This window comes from Heterodontus francisci, chromosome 7 (genome assembly GCF_036365525.1).
Source record: "Heterodontus francisci isolate sHetFra1 chromosome 7, sHetFra1.hap1, whole genome shotgun sequence".
Taxonomy (NCBI): Eukaryota; Metazoa; Chordata; class Chondrichthyes; order Heterodontiformes; family Heterodontidae; genus Heterodontus; species Heterodontus francisci.
In genome coordinates, this window is record NC_090377.1 from 44502889 (window position 1) to 44522731 (window position 19843).

At 41.4% G+C, this 19843-nt stretch overlaps 1 protein-coding gene across 19 annotated transcripts in view; it reads left to right on the forward strand.

Annotated features, from left to right (window-relative positions):
- The window catches only part of LOC137371950 (nck-associated protein 5-like), a 693455-nt gene that overhangs the window by 581858 nt on the left and 91754 nt on the right, over positions 1 to 19843 (forward strand). For all 19 annotated transcript variants that reach the window (XM_068035093.1, XM_068035090.1, XM_068035092.1 and 16 more), the window contains one exon: positions 14089 to 14176. In XM_068035093.1, the coding sequence (XP_067891194.1) occupies positions 14089 to 14176 (88 nt within the window). The remainder of the gene's footprint in view (positions 1 to 14088; positions 14177 to 19843) is intronic.

Genomic DNA, 19843 nt, shown 5'->3' on the forward strand with positions numbered 1-19843 from the left:
AAGATAAGGGCTCATGGTGTTGGGGGTAATATATTATCGTGGATAGAGGACTGGTTAACAGACAGGAAGCAAAGGTTGAGCATAAATGGGGCGTTTTCAAGTTGGCAGGCAGTGAATAGTGAGGTGCTGCATGGATCAGTGCTGGGGCCTCAACTATTTGCACTCTATATTAATGACTTGGATAAAGAGACAGAAAGTGTAATGTATCTAAGTTTGCTGATGATACGAAGCTCGGTGGAAAGGTAAGCTGTAGGAAGGATGTAGAGAGGCTACAAAGAGATATAGACAGTTTAAGTAAGTGGGCTACAAGATGGCAAATGGAGTATAATGTAGGGAAGTGTGAAGTTGTTCACTTTGGTCATAAAAATAGAAAAGCTGAATATTTTTTAAAAGATGTGAAACTGGTAAGTGTTAATGTTCAGAGAGACTTGGGGGTACTCGTACAAGGAGCGCACAATGTTATCATGCAGGTGTAGCAGGCTATTAGGAAGGCAAATGGCATGTTGGCCTTTATTGCAAGGGGGTGGAATACAGGAATAGTGAAGTCTTCCTAAAATTGTACAGGACTTTGGTGAGACTGCACCTGAAATACTGTGTTCAGTTTTGGTCTCCACATCGAAGAAAAGATACACTTGCACTGGAAGCAGTACTGCCAAGATTTACTAAATTTCCTATTATGAGAGGCTGAGTAATTGGGGCCTATATTCTCTGGAGTTTAGAAGAATGAGAGGCAATCTAATTGAGACATACAAGATTCTGAAAGGGCTTGATAGGGTAGAATGTGAGAGATTGTTCCCACTGGTCAGGGAATCTAAAACATGAGGTCACAGTCTCAGGATAAGGGCTCAATCATTCAGGACTGAGATGAGGAGAAATTACTTCACTCAAAGGGTTGCGAATCTTTGGAATTCTTTACCCCAGAGGGTTGTGGATGCTCCATCATTGAATACATTTAAGGCTGGGATAGATAGATTTTTGGTCTCGCAGGGAATCAAGGGATATGAGGAGCGGGCAGGAAAGTGGAATTGAAGCCCAAGATCAGCCATGATCGTATTGAATGGCGGAGCAGGCTCGATGGGCCATATGGTCTACTTCTGCTCCTATTACTTGTGTTCTTGTATTTTCATAGTGAAGGCGCCGCTAGGTAGCACTGATCATAATATGATCGAATTTCACATTCAGTTCGAGGGAGAAAAGGGTGAATCTAAGACTAGTGTTTTAATCTTAAATAAGGGCAATTATGAGGGCATGAAGGCAGAACTGGCTGAAGTAAACTGGCAAATTAGATTAAGGGGTAGGTCAGTAGAGATACAGTGGCAGACATTTAAGGAGATATTGCAGAATATGCAGAAAGGATACATTCCAGTGAGAAAGAAAGACTCTAAGGGAAGGACGCTCCATCTGTGACGAACTAAGGAAGTTAAAGATAGTATCGAATGAAAAGAAAAAGCATATAATTCTGCAAAGATGAGTGTCGGGTCAGAAGATTGGGCACAATATAAAGAACAGCAAAGAATGACTAAAAGGTTAATAAGGAGGGAGAAATTAGAGTACGAGAGATAGCTAGCTAGAAATATAAAAACAGATAGTAAGAGTTTCTACAGGTATTTAAAAAGGAAAAGAGTAAGTAAAGTGAGCGTTGGTCCTCTGGAGAGTGAGTCTGGGGAATTAATAATAGACAATAAGGAGATGGCAGATGAATTGAACAGATATTTTGCATCTGTCTTCACTGTAGAGGATACAAATAATGTCCCAGACGTAATTGTAAATCAGGAAGTGGAGGGGGGGGGGGGGGGGGGGGGGTGGAGGAACTTTAAACAATTACAATCACCAGGGAAAGGGAACTGAAAAAATTATTTGAACTAAAAGCTGACAATTCCCCTTCATCCTGGGGCCTTAAAGGAAGTGGGTGCTGAGATAGTAGATACATTGGTTTTAATTTTCCAAAATTCACTAGATTCTGGAAAGATCCCATCTGATTGGAAAATAGTAAATGTGACTCCTTTGTTCAAGAAAGGCGGGAAACAGAAAACAGGAAACGACAGGCCAGTTAGCTTAACATCTGTCACCACTGACCACTTCCAGGCGCTTACCCATTGTCTCTCGAGATAAGGAGGCCAAAGAACTGTCATAGGGAAGATGCTGGAATCTATTATTAAGGAGGTTATAGCAGGGCACTTCGAAAATCTCAATGTAATCAGGCAGTCAACGTGGTTTTATAGACATAGAAAATAGGAGCAGGAGTAGGCCATTCGACCCTTTGAACCTGCTCCGCCATTCATTATGATCATGGCTGATCATCCAACTGAGTAACCTGTTTCCGCTTTCTCCCCATACCCTTTGATCCCTTTAGACCCAAGAGCTGTGTCTAACTCCTTCTTGAAAACATGCAATGTTTAGGCCTCAACCGCTTTCTGTGGTAGCGAATTCCACAGGCTCACCACTGTCTGGGTGAAGAAATTTCTCCTCATCTCAGTCCTGAAAGGTTTACCCCATATCCTTAGACTATGACCCCTGGTTCCGGACTCCCCCACTATCGGGAACATCCTTCCTGCATCTACCCTGTCAAGTCCTGTTAGAATTTTATAGGCTTCTATGAGATCACCCCTCTCTCTTCTGAACTCCAGCGAATATAATCCTAACCCACTCAATCTCTCCTCATACGTCAGTCCCGCCATCCCAGGAGTCTGGTAAACCTTCGCTGCACTCCCCCTGTAGCAAGAACATCCTTCCTCAGATAAGGACACCAAAACTGCACACAGTATTCCAGGTGTGGCCTCACCAAGGCCCTGTGTAATTGCAGCAAGACATTCCTCCTTCTGTACTCGAATCCTCTCGCTATGAAGGCCAACATACCATTTGCCTTTTTTACCGCCTGTTGGACCTGCATGCTTACCTTCAGCAACTGGTGTACGAGAACACCCAGGTCTCGCTGCATATTCCCCTCTCTCAGTTTTTAGCTGTTCAGATAATCTGCCTTCCTGTTTCTGCTACCAAAGTGGATAACCTCACATTTATACACATTATACTGCATCTTCCATGCATTAGCCCACTCACTCAATTTGTCCAAATCACCCTGAAGCCTCTCTGCATCCTACTCACAACTCACCCTCCCACCCAGCTTTGTGTCATCTGCAAATTTGGAGATATTACATTTAGTTCCCTCATCTAAATCAGTAACATATTTTGTGAACAGCTGGGGTCCTAGCACCGATCCCTGCAGTACCCCACTAGTCACTCCCTGCCATTCGGAAAAAGACCCATTTATTCCTATTCTTTGTTTCCTGTCTGCCAACCAATTTTCTATCCATCGCAATACACTACCCCTAATCCCATGCGCTTTAATTTTACACGCAAATCTCTTATGTGGGACTTTATCGAAAGCCTTCTGAAAGTCCAAATAAACAACATCCACTGGCTCCCCCTCATCAACTCTACTGGTTACATCCTCAAAGAATTCTAGTAGATTTGTCAAACATGATTTCCCTTTCGTAAATCCATGCTGACTTTGCCCGATTCAACCACTGTTCTCCAAGTGCTCTGCTATAAAATCTTTGATAATGGACTCTAGAATTTTCCCCACTACCAATGTCAGACTGACTAGTCTATAATTCCCTGCTTTCTCTCTACCTCCCTTTTTAAATAGTGGGGTTACATTAGCTACCCTCCAATCTGTAGGAACTGTTCCAGAGTCAATAGAATCTTGGAAGATGACCACTATTTCTAGGGCCGCTTTCTTAAGTACTCTGGGATGCATACCATCAGACCCTGTGGATTTATTGCCCTTCAATCCTCAATACTGATTTCCTTCAGTTCCTCTCTCTCACTAAGCCCTGTGTTCCCCAACATTTCTGGTATGATATTTGTGTCCTCCTTTGTGAAGACAGAACCAAAGTATGCATTTAGTTGGTCAGCCATGTCTTTGTTCTCCATAATAAATTCCCTGTTTCTGACTGTAAGGGACCTACATTTGTTTTCACCAATCTTTTTCTCTTCACATACCTGTAGAAACGTTTACAGTCAGTTTTTATGTTCCCTGCAAGCTTGCTCTTGTACTCTATTTTCCCCTTCTTAATCAATCCCTTGGTCCTCCTTTGCTGAATTCTAAACTGCTCCCAATCCTCAGGTCTGTTGTTTTTTACTGGCAGGTTTATATGCCTCTTCCTTGGATCTAATGCTATCTCTAATTTCCCTTGTAAGTCATGGTTTGGCTACCTTCCCCATTTTACTTTTGCGCCAGACAGGGATAAATAATTGTTGCAGTTCATCCATGCACTCTTTAAATGTTTGCCATTGCCTATCCACCATCATCCCTTTAAGTAGCGTTTCCCAGTCCGTCATAGCCAACTCGCGCCTTGTACCTTCGTAGTTTCCTTTACTAAGATTCACAATCAGAACAGCCATGGTCTTACTAAATGGCGGAGCAGGCACGAAGGGACCGAATGGCCTTCTACTGCTCCTAATTCATATGTTCATATCTTTGAGAATTGTTAATGGCTCTGTCTTGTAGGAACATTTGATTGACTGCTTTTTTTATAACTAGTGCTAACAAAAACATATTCTTTGGGTCACACATTTCAAAAATCATACATTTTCACAATTTGTTCGCCTGTAAATTATGCTAATAAATGGACATTGCTCCTATCGTTTTGAAAAATTCAGCTTTGGTATTGTCGAGAAACAGCAAGTGAAGTTGAGGCACTGCCTCAGTAGGATGGAGGAAAGCTCTGAGGGAAACTGATATGTACAATGGTGCACAGGTCACATGATAATTACAGATAAGAAAACCCATTTAGCCCATATGATCCTGAAGTCACTCCACTTAAACATTCAATTGTTTCCTAAAGGATTCTGGGAATTTTGACCCACTACTCTTCCTGGAAATTAATCTCAAGCATTGATCATCCTTTTGTGAAGAAGTTCGATACAGTCCTACATTTACATTTTTAAAGTCTGTCCTATTTACTACAATTTAGTTTAAAGTAATACAGTGTTACAAATGTAACTTTTTCATTTCCTTCACTTTAATATATTTTTAGAAGCTCAACTCGTGGATATGTCCTTCCACACCAGAAAGCCCATATTTCTCCAGTGTTTCTTTAGAACTCAGACCCCTGACACTAGGGAGAGAAACAGAGCTTCTGACACCTTTCATCAGAACCTGAAATGTTAACTCTGCTTCTCTCTCCACAGATGCTGCCAGACCTGCTGAGTATTTCCAGCATTTTCTGCTTTTATTTTAGATTTCCAGCATCAACAGTATTTTGCTTTTATTTTAACGTTGAATGTTGTATCTACTAAGACTCCTACGGCTCTTTTGGCTTCATCCTTAGCTATTTCAACACCATTCACGGGTGCCTGTTGCCCAGCTATATTTCTTTCCCATGTGCTGTACTTTGCACTTGTCTGCATTAAATTTCACATTTCTGCTGTTCTGCCCACTGACATATTTTGACCAACTTATTCTGTAATTTCTGAGCTTCCTCCTCCAGTTCCACAAACCCTGCCAAGAATCATATGGCCCTCAAAGTCAAGGGATGGTGAATGAAACTAGGAAGCCTAAGAGGAATAAGGAGAAAAATTGCAAGGGAATATTTTTTGTTTAATTCTATAAAGTTGTCACATAAAATTAGTTGAAAGTTCGGTATAAAATGTTTATATACAAATCTTTACCACCTAATTCACATGTATATTTTTAGAAGCTCCCAGTTCAATTACTAATTATTCAATTATGTAAATATAACCTAATTTTTAAATCTAATTAACATTGTATTTTAAACTCTAAGAAAAAACAAAATATTTTCGAGAAAAAGCTTTTGTAACTAATTGCTTTTGCAGTTAGTTAGATGGCTAATGCAGATGTCTTTTTTGCATTATTGCAATAACAGTACATAGACACATGAGCATATCTAAAACTGACCTTGTACTGTCATCGAGAGGAGAATGAATTGGAAGTCGGGAAATGTGCAACATGCAGGAAATTCAATCCTTGTGATCTAGAACTTTGATAGTAAAATATAACCCCTTATCAGAGTCATTTAATTCAGCCATGGTTCATTTAATGTCAGGCTGACAGATTAAGGTATTGCTTCTGTAAGCAAGCACTTAAGCGATACATGTTGATTGTGATTTTACTCCTTTTTTAAAAAAAAACTTACAGCATGTAGAGAATCCTTTGTGTTTTCCATTTTTGTTTGTAGAAAAATCCATAACTTACATATTTTATATAAAATTTGGGTGCACTTACTGCATTTAGCTGAAAATTATGATGTGAAAAGTGCTGAGACACATTTGAATTATGTAAATGGGAACCGTTAAGGATATCTTATAATTCATTCTGACCTGTGTCAGGTTGTCTTCCTCATCTTGAAAAATCCATTTTGCCTGATTCTGTCTTAGTGCATCGACAGTGCAAAATGAGCTTTGTATAACATTTTATCATGAAAGAATGACACTTTGCATCTTGAAAGATCTTCATAATACTCGGCTTCTTAAATGCTCAGCTATAATCAGATTACAAAATTGCAAGATTTTTGAAATAATTAATGGTTATTTCTCAAAAAATTGAATAGAATTGTCTTAAAAGCAAATGTAATTTTTCAAAAATAAGTTGCTAATCAAAATTGTCCTCGCCAGAAAATTAGCTTTCCTGTGTTATGAATTTATTCAAATCCTTCTGTAAAGATAAATTATTCTTGCCTAATTTGCTCCTCAGTAGAAATGGCTTGCAAAAGACAGTTGGGAAATTAAATGCTTTGACCAAATAATATTTATTATTGGTTAACAAACATTATGTTTTGGATAATCACTAATAATATGACAAAGGTTATTAATACACTCTTAGACTTTTGCTGTGTAATCATTGGTCATTAATGATAGACAGTTTATGTCAGATAATACAGGCCATCTTTGATCCATTGCTTTTTTACATATACGTACATACAAGGCAGATTCCTGGACATTTATTAGTTTTCCTGGCCTCTCTTTTATCTGTGCTTTATGCTTGGCCTGTGACATCCTGGGAATAGACATTTTGTGTAGGATCTCATCCCTAGTGACCTCTTGAATTGAGAGTACGGCACACATTTCATTGTCCTTGTTCATGAGATCACTGAGCAGATGTTACAGAATATGTCTATTCCCTGGCTGCTTCAGTCCAATAAGAAGCACAGCAACAGCTGAAGCCTGTTTCTCCTTTTATACTAACCTGGCTATTGAGAGAGAAACATATCAAATAATGTCAGCTTATTTGAACTGGTTGCATGCAGTTGAGCAAATTGTGTCTGCATTCATGTAATGGGTGCCCTGAGTTTGGGAGCAAGCTGGAACACTCAGGTTGTTGTGGCCCATGTAACACAATTGCACATGGATTGTATTGACTTAGCAGCATGTCATCTCCAGGCCTGAGGGGTTAGACTTATGCTAACAGATAGGTGTAGGGTGACTTCAGTATGCATCATGACTCTGTGATGTACATTCTGAAGTATTATGTTCATCAGTTATTACTGGAATTACACAATATCAGTGTGGATAGGTCTCAGTGGAGTCAGCAAAGCCAGAGGAGTCAGCATCAGTAGCTCTGTTATGCTCGTCATTTACATAACTTTGAAAATCTTATTATAACAATGACGTAAGAGATACTAATAAGTATACAGCTCTCTTCTTTCATATAAGATTATATACTGATTCAGTAGAATATCCATGTTCCTTTTGTGCTATCTTAGCAAATATGCACTTGGGTGAAGTAGTTGGTATCTGTGATTACCTAAATGTACATATATATATATATATATATATATATATATATTTATCCATATAAAACTCCTTTTTCCATTTTCAGTTTCAAGATTTAGTGCAAGTATAATTTCAATATGAAATTTGTAAGTACAGTAAAGAATAAATTGAATCCTATTGTCTCACTTAAGTCATTGAGGCTTTCAGGCTTTACTATATGAATATCAAACACCAGATATCCGACAGGCCTAACATACATAAAGTACAAGTGATAATGAATATTAGGGAAAGCCTAAGGCCGGATTTTGACTTCCGATGAAAGTAATGCATGCAGAGGCCGAGATGGACAGGAAACCATCCGGCCCTCTGCAACGTAAGATTTAGGAGATTTTAACACCTTATCCTCATCTGCATAGGCCCTGTCCGTCTCCTGCCTGATCTCAGTGGGATGCAGTAGCTGGGCTATATAAAAAAAAAATTGAACAGGAGAAATGTATGGAGAACTACACAACTGAGTTTGACTTTTTAAACTATTAGATTTCTTCCTTTTTCCCTCTTCAGATACAAATACTACCATATTTCCTTTTTAGGTAGGAGGGTGGAGCAGACTTAATCAAGGAGTGCACTTGAAAATTAGTGCACAAGTATGCTTTCAAAGCTGAGAAAAGTCTGGACAGTTTTTCCTCTTGGCTTATGTGAAGTGTTGTAACAAAGCACACCATTCAATGGCCCAAGTGCCATGAGCACAGTAAGAATAGTTGGGTTTGACTGTGTTGTTATAGAATTACTTTTGTGTTGAGGTGTCAGGGTTTTAGATGTACATCAATGTAAAACTGACTAGATGCCAGTCACCATTTCGACTGTTGATTGCTGTAAAGGTTGGTGCGTGAGACCACTGTCAAGAGATTGTCTGACTCAATTTGGGCTTTCCACTGGGTGTAATGAATGCAACCATAACAACATAGGAATTACTAGATGAGAAAAAACAAAGTTTCATCCAGTTTTCCTTTTAACATTATGGCAGTCACAAAATACAACAATAATGGAGTTGTTGACTAATCATGGCAACCCATCTCTCTCATTTCTTCGACAACAGATACAGACATGAGGTGGAAAGCTTTGGGCATCATCGGTCCAAATTCACCAGTTCCTGCCAAGTATGCTACACCTACCACATTTTATGGCTCAAATTACTCACATGCAGCATTCCAAAATATTTTTTTCTAAAAGAAATCTACCTATTTTGCATTTGATGAGTCAACACTTTTTACTTCTATGTCTCCCGAAGGAGCCTATTCCGTAGATCTACCAATTTTCACTGAAATAATGATTTATGAGGAGCTTGGTAGTGCAATGGGAACCCAATGAGGCCAGGGGCTGGAGGTCCTGCCAAATTTAATGGTAGCACCTTGGTTTTTTTTTGAAGTCCATTCTCTTCCCTGCAGCCAGCCAAATTAACAGGCTGGCTGGCTGCCCAGTAGGAAAACAAGCAGCAGGAGGCCACAGCTGGGGACCATTGGAGTCAAAACTTGGCAATAAAGTGAGAGATCAAGACTTGGGCAGGGGCTGGGGAGGAGAGGCCATCAAAGGAGCGAGAGAGAGAGAGCGATTGAGTGAGAAATTGGAGCTTAGTTGGGGTGGGGGTGGGGTGGGGGAGCAGGGGGATAGTTGGATAGTTATCACGACGGGAGAGAGAGAAGCCGTGCTCGGCAGAAGGCTTCTTTGAGGATCCAGGTGAAGTATTCCTGTTCCTTTAGGGCATTGGCGAGGCCACATCTGGAGTAATGTGTGCAGTTTCGGTCTCTTTACCTAAGGAAGGACATACTTGCCCTAAAGGAAGTGCAATGAAGGTTCACTAGACTTGTTCCTGGGAATGAGGGGATTGTCCTGTGAGGAAAAATTGAATAGGCTAGGTCTATATTCCCCAGAGTGGAGAAGAATCTAATTGAAACATATAAAATTCTTACGGGGCTTGACAGGGTAGATGCTGAGAAAATGTTTCCCTTCACTGGGGAGTCGAGAACATTGGGGTCACAGCCTCAGAAAAAGAGGTTGGTCATTTAGAACTGAGATGAGGGGAACTTTCTTCACTCGAAGGGTTGTGAATCTTTGGAATTCTGTACTTCAGAGAACTGGATGCTCAGTTATTGAATATATTCAAGACAGGGGCAATAGATTTTTAGATAAAAAGGGAATTAAGAGATATGCAAATAGTGCGGGAAGGTGGAGTTGAAGTAGAAGATTAGCCAAGATCATCTTGAATAGCAGAGCAGGCTCAAAGGGCCAAATGGCCAACTGCTGTTCCTATTTCTTATGTTCTCCTCCTAGCCCACAAGGAGTGCTGTAAAAGGCTTCTTGAGCTGGCAACTTCAGCCTCCATCTCACTGCTGGGTTTCTATATCTCTGGGAAACCAAGCCAGCAACTGATCAAATTAAAGCAGGCAATTTAAATTGCACTGCAGGAGACTGATTTACATGTTTTAATGAAGTGTGTCACCTTTTGACACTCTCATAGCATGTTACCCGCCGCCATAAAAATGGGAACGCATTCCCCATTTTTTTAACCCTCTCCTGCCCATTGTGAAGGGGCGGTAGGGGATAATATTGATGTCATGGATTAATTTTAAAATAATCCTCCTTTAAGTAGAGATTGTATCTTGTTTTATTTTTCTGGACAAGGTGAAACTGCTCGTCATGATCTGCATTATCTAGTCCCTTTAGAATATAAAAAAACAGCAATCATATTACCTCTCAATCTTCTGTTTTCCAGTCACAACATGCCTACTTTTTGTAACCACTCATGAAAATCCAATCGCTCCAACCCTTCAATCATTCTGGGTGCCCACTTCTGTATCCTTTCAAGACCTGCAATATCCTCTTTGCACTGTGGCAACCAGAACTGCACATACTATTCAAAGTGCAGCTGCACCAATGATTTATAGGGCTGGACTTTATGGGCCTCCCTGAGGTGGAGGCGGAGGGGGCACAGAGAATCGTGGCAAGGGGGCAGAGGGCCCGTTGCCAAGCTAGCTAACCGGAGGCGGGATAGGCCGATGACAGCCTTCCTGCCCAGAGACCAATTGAGACCCTTAAGTGGCCTATTAAGGGCCCCTTCCTGCTGCCACTGGGATGTGGGCTTTCCCCCGCCTTTTCAGCCCAGTGCTGCGATCCCCTCCTCCAAAACAAAATCCAGCCCATAAAGTGGTGGGATTACTTCACAATCTGATTTGCTTTACTCACTGCCACCAATTTCAAATGATTCCTGCTTTTTGTGTTCAAGGCCAGACTTTCCAGAGGAAATCATCCAGGAATCCGTTATAGTTGAATGTTTAAATGCTTGTAATGAGCCAATGCCCCTTCCAAGCCTGTTCAAATTTAAAATCCTACCAACTGGTGAGGAGAGCTATATACACACATGGAGGTAAATGTGCACAGGGCTCCTTTATCACTGGGCAAAATTGTTTTTTATTCATTCACTGTCACTGGAAAAAGCCAGCATTTATTGCCCATCCCTAATTGTCCATTAGAGGGTGGTGATGAGCTGCCTTCTTGAACCGTGTCAGTTAGTGTGGTGAAGCTACTCCCACAGTGCTGTTAGGTAGGGAGCTCCAGAATTTCAACCTAGAACCTCGACATTGAAGGAACTGTGATATATTTCCAAGGTGGTGCATGACTTTGAGAGGAATTTGGTTGTGGTGGTGTTCCCATGTGCCTGTTGTCCTTGTCCTACTTGGCAGTGGAGATTTGGGTTTTTTGAGGTGTTGTTGAAGAAAGCTTGGTGAGTTGCTCTAGTGCATCTTGTAGATGATGCACACTGCAGCCACAGTGCTGGCAGAGGGAGTGAATGTTTAAGGTGCTGGATGGGTGTGTCAATGTGGGCTGCTTTGCCCTGGATCATGTTGAGTTTCTTGAACGTTGGAGCTGGTAAGTGGAGAGTATTCCATCACACTCCTGACTTGTGCTTTATAGATAGTGGAAAGGCTTTGGGGAGTAAAGAGTTGAACTACTCACTGCCGAAAACCAAGCCCCTGATTTGCTCTTGTGGTCATAGTCTTTACGTGACCTGTCCAGTTAAGTTTTTTGGCCAGTGGTGTCCCCAGGATGTTGATAGTGGGACATTCAGTGCTGGCAATGCCATTGAATGTCAAGGGGAGGTGGTTAGACTTTCTCTTGTTTAGATGGTCATCGTCTGGCACTTGTGCAGCATGAATGTTACTTGGAATGCAACATGCAGCCAGCAGTATAACTAATGTCTGCTAGCTGCATGTAACATTGTACAAATACCAGTCTGAGACCAAGACCTGAAATAAAACAGTAACAGCACTGTAGAAATCAACTCTGCAGTGTAATTGGTCCACTACTCTTACTGTTGAAAGTACCAAAAGCCTTGAGCAGACTTTCACTGGGTGCCACCCTGTCTATACAAACTAATGTTATCACCATAATGTGCAGTTTGGGTTCTGCCAGGGCCACTCAGCTCCTGACCTCATTGCAGCCTTGGTTCAAACATGGACAAAAGAGCTGAACTCAAGAGGTGAGGTGAGAGTGACTGCCCTGGACATCAAGGCAGCATTTGACAGAGTATGGCATCAAGGAGCCCGAGCAAAACTGAGGTCAATGGGAATCAGGGGGAAAACCCTCTGCTGGTTGGAGTCATATTGAGCGCAAAGGAAGATGGTTGTGGTTATTAGAGGTCAATCATCTGAGCTCCAGGACATCACTGCAGGAGTTCCTCAGGGTAGTGTCCTAGGCCCAACCATTTTCAGCTGCTTCATCAATGACTTTCCTTCAATCATAAGGTCAGAAGTGGGGATGTTCGCTGATGGTTGCACAATGTTCAGCACCATTCGTGACTCCTCAGATACTGAAGCAGACCGTGTAGAAATGCAACAAGACTTGGACAATATCCATGCTCGGGCTGATAAGTGGCAAGTAACATTTGCGCCACACAAGTGCCGGGCAATGACCATTTCCAACAAGAGAGAATCAAACCATCGCCGCTTGACATTCAATGGCATTACCATTGCTGAATCCCCCACTATCAACATCCTAGGGCCTACCATTGACCAGAAACTGAACTGGAGTAGCCATATAAATACCGTGGCTACAAGAGCAGGTCAGAGGCTAGGAATCCTGCAGCGAATAACTCACCTCCTGACTCCCCAAAGCCTGTTCACCATCTAGAAGGCACATGTCAGGAGTGTGATGGAATACTCTCCACTTGCCTGGATGGGCGCAGCTCCAACAACACTCAAGAAGCTTGACACCATCCAGGACAAAGCAGCCCGCTTGATTGGCACCCCATCTACAAACATTCACTCCCTCCACCACTGACGCACAGTGGCAGCAGTGTGTACCATCTACAAGATGCACTGCAGCATCGCACCAAGGTTGCTTAGACAGCACCTTCCAAACCTGAAACCTCTACCAACTAGAAGGGCAAGGGCAGCAAATGCATGGGAATACCACCCTCCAAGCCACACACCATCCTGACTTGGAACTATATCGCCGTTCTTTCACTGTCATTGGGTCAAAATCCTGGAACTTCCTTCCTGACAGCCCTGGGGTCTTCCTACTCCACATGGACTGCAGTGGTTCAAGAAGGTAGCTCACTCACCACCTCCTTCTCAAGGGCAATTAGGGATGGGCGATAAATGCTGGCCTGGCCAGCGATGCCCACATCCCATGAATGAATAAACAAAAACCATTGCTGAACTGTGCAAATCTTCCCCTGATCAGATCCACAAGGCTGTGTATGGGACTTTGAGTTACTGCATAGGTGCATTTCCCTTTGGTTGCCAATATATCCTGCAATATAAAGTGCACAGTTTCAAGTGCAGAAGAACTAGCTCAATTACTGAACTAGTTTTATACGAAGCTTCCATTGAATAAAAAGATAAAATGGAACATTAATAATTCTCAAGGATGGTATTTAGGCTTGGGCTGTTTACGTACTCTACTAGTGGGTTACCTAATTATTTTAAGAATATGTTTTGCCATTATGGATAAAAGTTTGAATGACCTTTTCAGTAGCATACTTTATTGCCTTAGTCCATGTAATGTCAGTGAGTGCAAAAAAACAAGCTTTTGCAACCTGAATAAATCTGAAATATTGATATTAAGACTGGCAGGTAGGCAGCGCACAGTAGTTGTAATTTGCTGTGTTGAATTATTAATTAAGAAAAATTAGTGGTTTACCCAAAATGTATGGCAAAATTTTATAAGGTTAAGAAGTTACTATGGTTGGCTGAATATTTGATTTAGAACAATTGAATGTTTTGTAATTAATTCATGTTCATTTTTTTTTGTTATTTATTAACCTGAAATATTTCAATGCATCTATGATTGCTGCAGATTATGAGTGCCCCTGGAAAAATAAATGTAAATCCAGATAACGTGAAGGAAGCCATCACTGAATCCACATGTCAAGATCAAATGATGGGTATGGAAAGTATATAAACTAGATCACGTTCTCTAGTCGGTTTATGTCTGGTATGCCTAAAACTATGCAAATGTTACAAAAGCATATCAAAATCTTTTCAGCAAATTTTGTTGTTTCAGAAACCATTTTAATATGAGAAGCTTTCTTCAGGATATATTCATTGATCACTGTCAAGGCTAAAATAGCATTTTCTCCAAAGTGTCCTTTAAAATTTCGTTTGATTTTTGTACGGCGCTTTCTCAATACATTGGCTATGAGTAAGACTACTACTTCTGAAATCTGATACACAAAAGTACCAAGCTATTCTCTTTAATTTTTCATACTCTGCAAACTCCAGGATCATCTTCCATATTTGGCAAAGCTCACCAGTGCCCCTTCACAATGTCACAATTCCTTCTCCTAAGATCTTACATAAGTATATGGCAGTCTTAGTTTTACCTTTGTATTTAGTAGCTACAGACACATAAAATGTGGCACTTTTTAATAAAAATGTTTCATATAATGCAAAGCAACTGGAAAAAAAATTGATGTGCTTTGTATTTTCTGTGAGGGCTCCAAAGTCCCATTTGTGAAGGTGGTAGCATAAGTAGTTGATTGTACTTCAATCATAAGGAAAAGGTTAACAGTAAATTCTATGGATACAGTGTAAAACAAGAAAAAGCCATTCAGTCCATTAAACCTGTTTATTCCACAATTTCAATACCATGACTTCAACCCAACTTTGTTAATCTCTTGAAGGAAGGCTGCTCAAAATTCTTCCCTGACTTCCAAAGTTAATGCAGTGAAATTCAAGAATATCTATCTTACAACTGCTGTATTCAGCTATGGATCCACAGATGATGTTTCTATTGTCTTAGTAATTCAGGAACTGTGCTGTACTGTGCATTATGTTTTGGTCATTAGTATTGAGACTCATCCTTATTCCTTTCATTCTTGACTTTAATCAGATTTTTATTCTGCTCTTTTTTAAGGATTTAATCCATATAACACTAATTACGTTTGCTTAGAGTTTACACCACAGCTCCATTACTATGTGGGAATAGGAGGAGAGTTTTTTTAAGGTCACTGGGTCTTGTCAATATTGTACATATGTCCTCTAGTTCTATGCTCACAGTTAAAATTCAATTGCCTACTTAAAAGCACCACACAGTACTTGTGGAGATGAAGTTCGCTTTTCACGCTGAGGGCCCTCCATTGTATTGTGTGACACCACCACAATGCTAAATGGGATAGATTCACAACAGCTCTAACACCACAAAACTGGGCATCCATGAAGCACTGTGGACCATCAGCAACAGCTGAATTGTATTCCACCACAATCTGTAACCTCATCATCCAGCATATTCCTCACTCCACCATTACCATCAAGCTAGGCAACCAATCCTGGTTAAATGGAGTGCAGAAGAGTATGCCAGGAGCAGCAACAGGAATACCTGAAAATGAGCTGTCAACCCGGTGATGCTACAAAATGAGACTATGTGCATGCTAAACAGCAGACACAACATGCTATATACTTATCTAAGTAATTGCATCACCAATGAATCAGATGAAGGCTCTGCAGGCCTGCTATATCCATCATAAATGGTGGTGGACAATTACACAACTAATGGAGGAGGAAGTTCCATGAATATCTTCATCCTCAATGATAGCAGAATCTAGCAGGTGAGTGCAAAGGATGAGGGTTAAGCATATGCAACCATTTTCAGCCAGAAGTGCCGAGAGAATGGTCAATCTCTACCTCCTGAGTTCCCCACCCTGAGTTCCTGAAGAGAATTCCAAACATCTCCCATCCTTTGCATGTAGAAGTGTTTGCTAACACCACTCCTGAAAAGGCTTGGCATTAGTTCATAGGTGGAACCCAATTGAGCATTCGTGAGTAGGTTATTGGTAAGTGCCGCTTGATAGCACTGTCGATGATCCCTTACCTTTACTGATCGAGAGTAGATAAATGGGGCAGTAAGTGGCCAGATTAGATCTGTCATGCTTTTTGTGGACAGCATAACCCAGGAAATTCTACATGCCAAAAGATGGCAGATGTTTGGAATTCTATTCAGGAAACTGCAGTTGATCCTGGGTCAATTGTTAATTTTAAATCAGAGATTGATAGATTTCTGTTAACCAAAAGTATTAAAAATATCGGGCAAAAGCAGGTATATGGAATTAGGTTGCGGATCTGCCGTGGTCTCATTGAATGATGGCTTAAGGGGTAAATGGCTACTCCTGTTCCTATCTTCCTGTGACCACTGGCTCCTGATCACATTACAGCCTTGGTCCAAACATGGACAAAAGAGCTAAATTCCAAAATTGAGGTAAGAGTGACTGCACTTGGCATCAAGAATACAAGAACATGAGAAATAGAAGCAGGAGTAGACCATATGGCCCATCAAACCTGCTCTGCCATTCAAAATGATTAGGGCTGATCTTACGATTCAACTCCACTTTCCTGCCAGCTTACCATACCCCTTGGTTCCGTAAGAGACCAAAGATCTTTCTATCCTAGCCTTAAATGTAAATGATGGAGCACCACAACACTCTGGGGTAGAGAATTCCAAAGATTCACAACCATTTGAGTGAAATAATTTCTCCTCATCAGTCCTAAATGATTGGCCCCTTATCCTGAGACTGTGCCCCCATGTTTTAGATTCCCCGACCAGTGGAAATAATCTCTGTGACTACCCTATCCAGCCCCTTTAGAATCTTATATGTTTCAATGAGATCACCTCTCATTCATCTAAACTCCAGAGAATATAGGCCCAATTTACTTAGTTTCTCACCATAGGACAACCCACTCATCCCAGGGACCAATCTAGTGAACTTTCGTTGCACTGCCTCCAATGCAAGTACATCCTTTCTTAAATGTGAAGAGCAAAACTGTACAAAGTGGGCTGGAATTTATAAGCTCGCCGACTGCACATCGCGGAGCCACTGCGATATTCAGCATGGCGGCTCATTTAAATGGCCGGGGCGGACCATCCCCTGCCCCCCCTCTCCCCCAATGACATGGAGGGGGTGGGCGGGCCGACCCCAGAAACAGCACAGGAGCCGAGGCCATTTTCAAAAGACTTCCAGCCCTTCCATTTAATTTAAATATTTAAAGAAAAATGACATTTAAAAAATTAAATAAAGTTATCCCAGCCCTTCCATTTAATTTAAATATTTAAAGAAAAATGACATTTAAAAAATTAAATAAAGTTATCCCAGCCCTCTCCCACCTCTCCCCCCCACGCCCCCCCCATGACCATCGACTTCATTACTTGCCCACTCCTGCCCCCCCAAAACAATTATCTTCTCCCGACCTTCCCCTCCCCTCAAAGTTCATACACTTTAAACTTCAACCTCTTCCCACCATTCCCTAGACCAATTAGAATAGGTTGACCTTGTTCCCCCACCCCCCCCCCCCACCCCACACAGAAATACTTACCTGCTCCCCCCTCTCTGCTAGTGTCCCGCATCAGATCTCCGGAAGGAGATCTGAATGCGCGGGAATGCCGGCCACCAGCACCAATATCAGAGTGGGATGGCTAGCAGGAACAGGTAAATGATTAATTCATTAATTTGCATTATTTTGCATATTCAAATTCTGCTCCCGTTGTCGAGAAGGGGGGTGGTAGCACCACGAGCTTCGCCGCCACCAGCAATATCAGGCCGGGCATTCCCGGCGTCGAGGCCTGTGCTGGGCTCCTGTCGGAGGCATTTTCCAGCCCTCCCCACCACAACTGCCGATGCTGGGGAGGCTGTAAAATCCAGCCCAGTATCCCAGATGTGGTCTCACCAAAACCTTGTACAATTGTAGCAATACTTCCTTATCCCTATACTCCAGTCCTCTTGCAATAATGGCCAACATGCCATTTGCCTTCCTTATTGCTTGCTGTACCTGCATGTTAACTTTCTGCGTTCCTTGTACAAGCACACCCACGTCTTTTTGAACATCGACACTTAAAAGTTGCATACCTTTAAAAAAAAATATTCTGCTCTATTCTTACGACCAAAGTGCATAACTTCACACTTCCCTACATTACACTCCATCTGCCATTTTGTTGCCTATTCACTTAACCTGTCTAAATCTCTTTGCAGCCTCTCTCTGTCCTCCCCACAGATTACCTTTCCACCTACCTTTGCATCACCAGCAAACTTAGATACATTACTCTCTGTCTCTTCATCTAAGTCGTTAATATAGATTGTTAATAGCTGAGGCCCCAACACTGATCCTTGCTGCTCTCCAATGTTTACTACCTGCCAACTTGGAAATACCCCTTTTATGCCCACTCATCTGTTAACCAATTATCTATGCATGCTAATATATTACCTCCAACTCCATGAGCCCTTATCTTGCCAATTAACCTTTTGTGTGGCACCTTATCGAATGCCTTTTGGAAATCTAAGTATACTACATCTACTGGTTCCCCTTTAGCTACCCTACTAGTTACATCCTCAAAACTCTCATAAATTTGTCAATTAGGATTTCCCTTTTATAAAATCATATTGACTTGTTCAAATACTGTGCTTTTCTAAGTCCATTGTTAAGACTTCCTTAATAATAGATTCCAGCATTTTCCCAATGACTGATGTTAGGCTAACTGGCCTATAGTTCCCTGTTTTCTCTCTTCCTCTTTTCTTGAACAGCACTGTAACATTTGCCAACTTCCAATCTTATGGGACCGTTCCTGAATCTGAGGAATTTTGAAAAATCATAGCCAGCACATCTACTATCTCTGCAGCTATCTCTGTCAGAACCCTATGATGTAGGCCATCAAGTCCTGGAGATTTGTCAGATTTTAGTCCCTTAAGTTTCTCCAATACTTTTTCTCTGCTGATATGAATTTCCTCACTCTTTTTAGCCCCTAGGTTACTGTCTGTTTCTGGTATGGAATTTGTGTCTTCTATGAACATACGCATTAGCAACAGAAGTAGGCCATTTGGCCTCTCTAGCCTGCTCCGCCATTCAATAAGATCATGGCTGATCTGTTTGTGTCTCGAATTCCACACTCCCATCTACCCTGATAACATTTGATTCCCTTGCCGAACAAGAATCTAGCTACAATAATATAAAAGCAAAGTACTGCAGATGCTGGAAATCTGAAATAAAAACAAAAAATGCTGGAAATACTCAGCCGGTCTGGCAGCATCGGTGGAGAGAGAAGCAAAGTTAAAGTTTCAGCTCTGTCACCTTTCTTCAGAACTGGCAAAGGTGAGAAAAGAATTAGGTTTTAAGCAAGTGAAGGGGAGTGGGGTGGGGGAGAAAACAAAGTGGAGACCATTTGATAGGGCAGGAGAAATTAAATAACAAAGCTGCTCTGGACCAAAGGCAAAGAGTGTGTTAATGCTTGTAGTGAAAGAAAAAGCATTAGTTCAGAGAGAGTGTTAATAGTAGAATAATGAGCAGCTCTGACTACATGAAAAGCAGGCACATGATTTAAAAAAAATTTTTTTTTAATAAAAAGGCCAGTCATGCTCTGAAGTTATTGAACTCAGTGTTCAGTCCGCAAGGCTGTAGAGTGCCTAATCAATAGATCAGGTGCTGCTCCTTGAGCTTGCATTGATGTTCACTGGAACAATGGAGCAGGCCAAAGACAGAAATGTTGGCACAAGAGCAGGGGCAGAGTATTGAAATGGCAAGCAACCGGAAGCTTGGGGTCATGCTTTTGGACTGAGCGGAGGTTTTCAGCA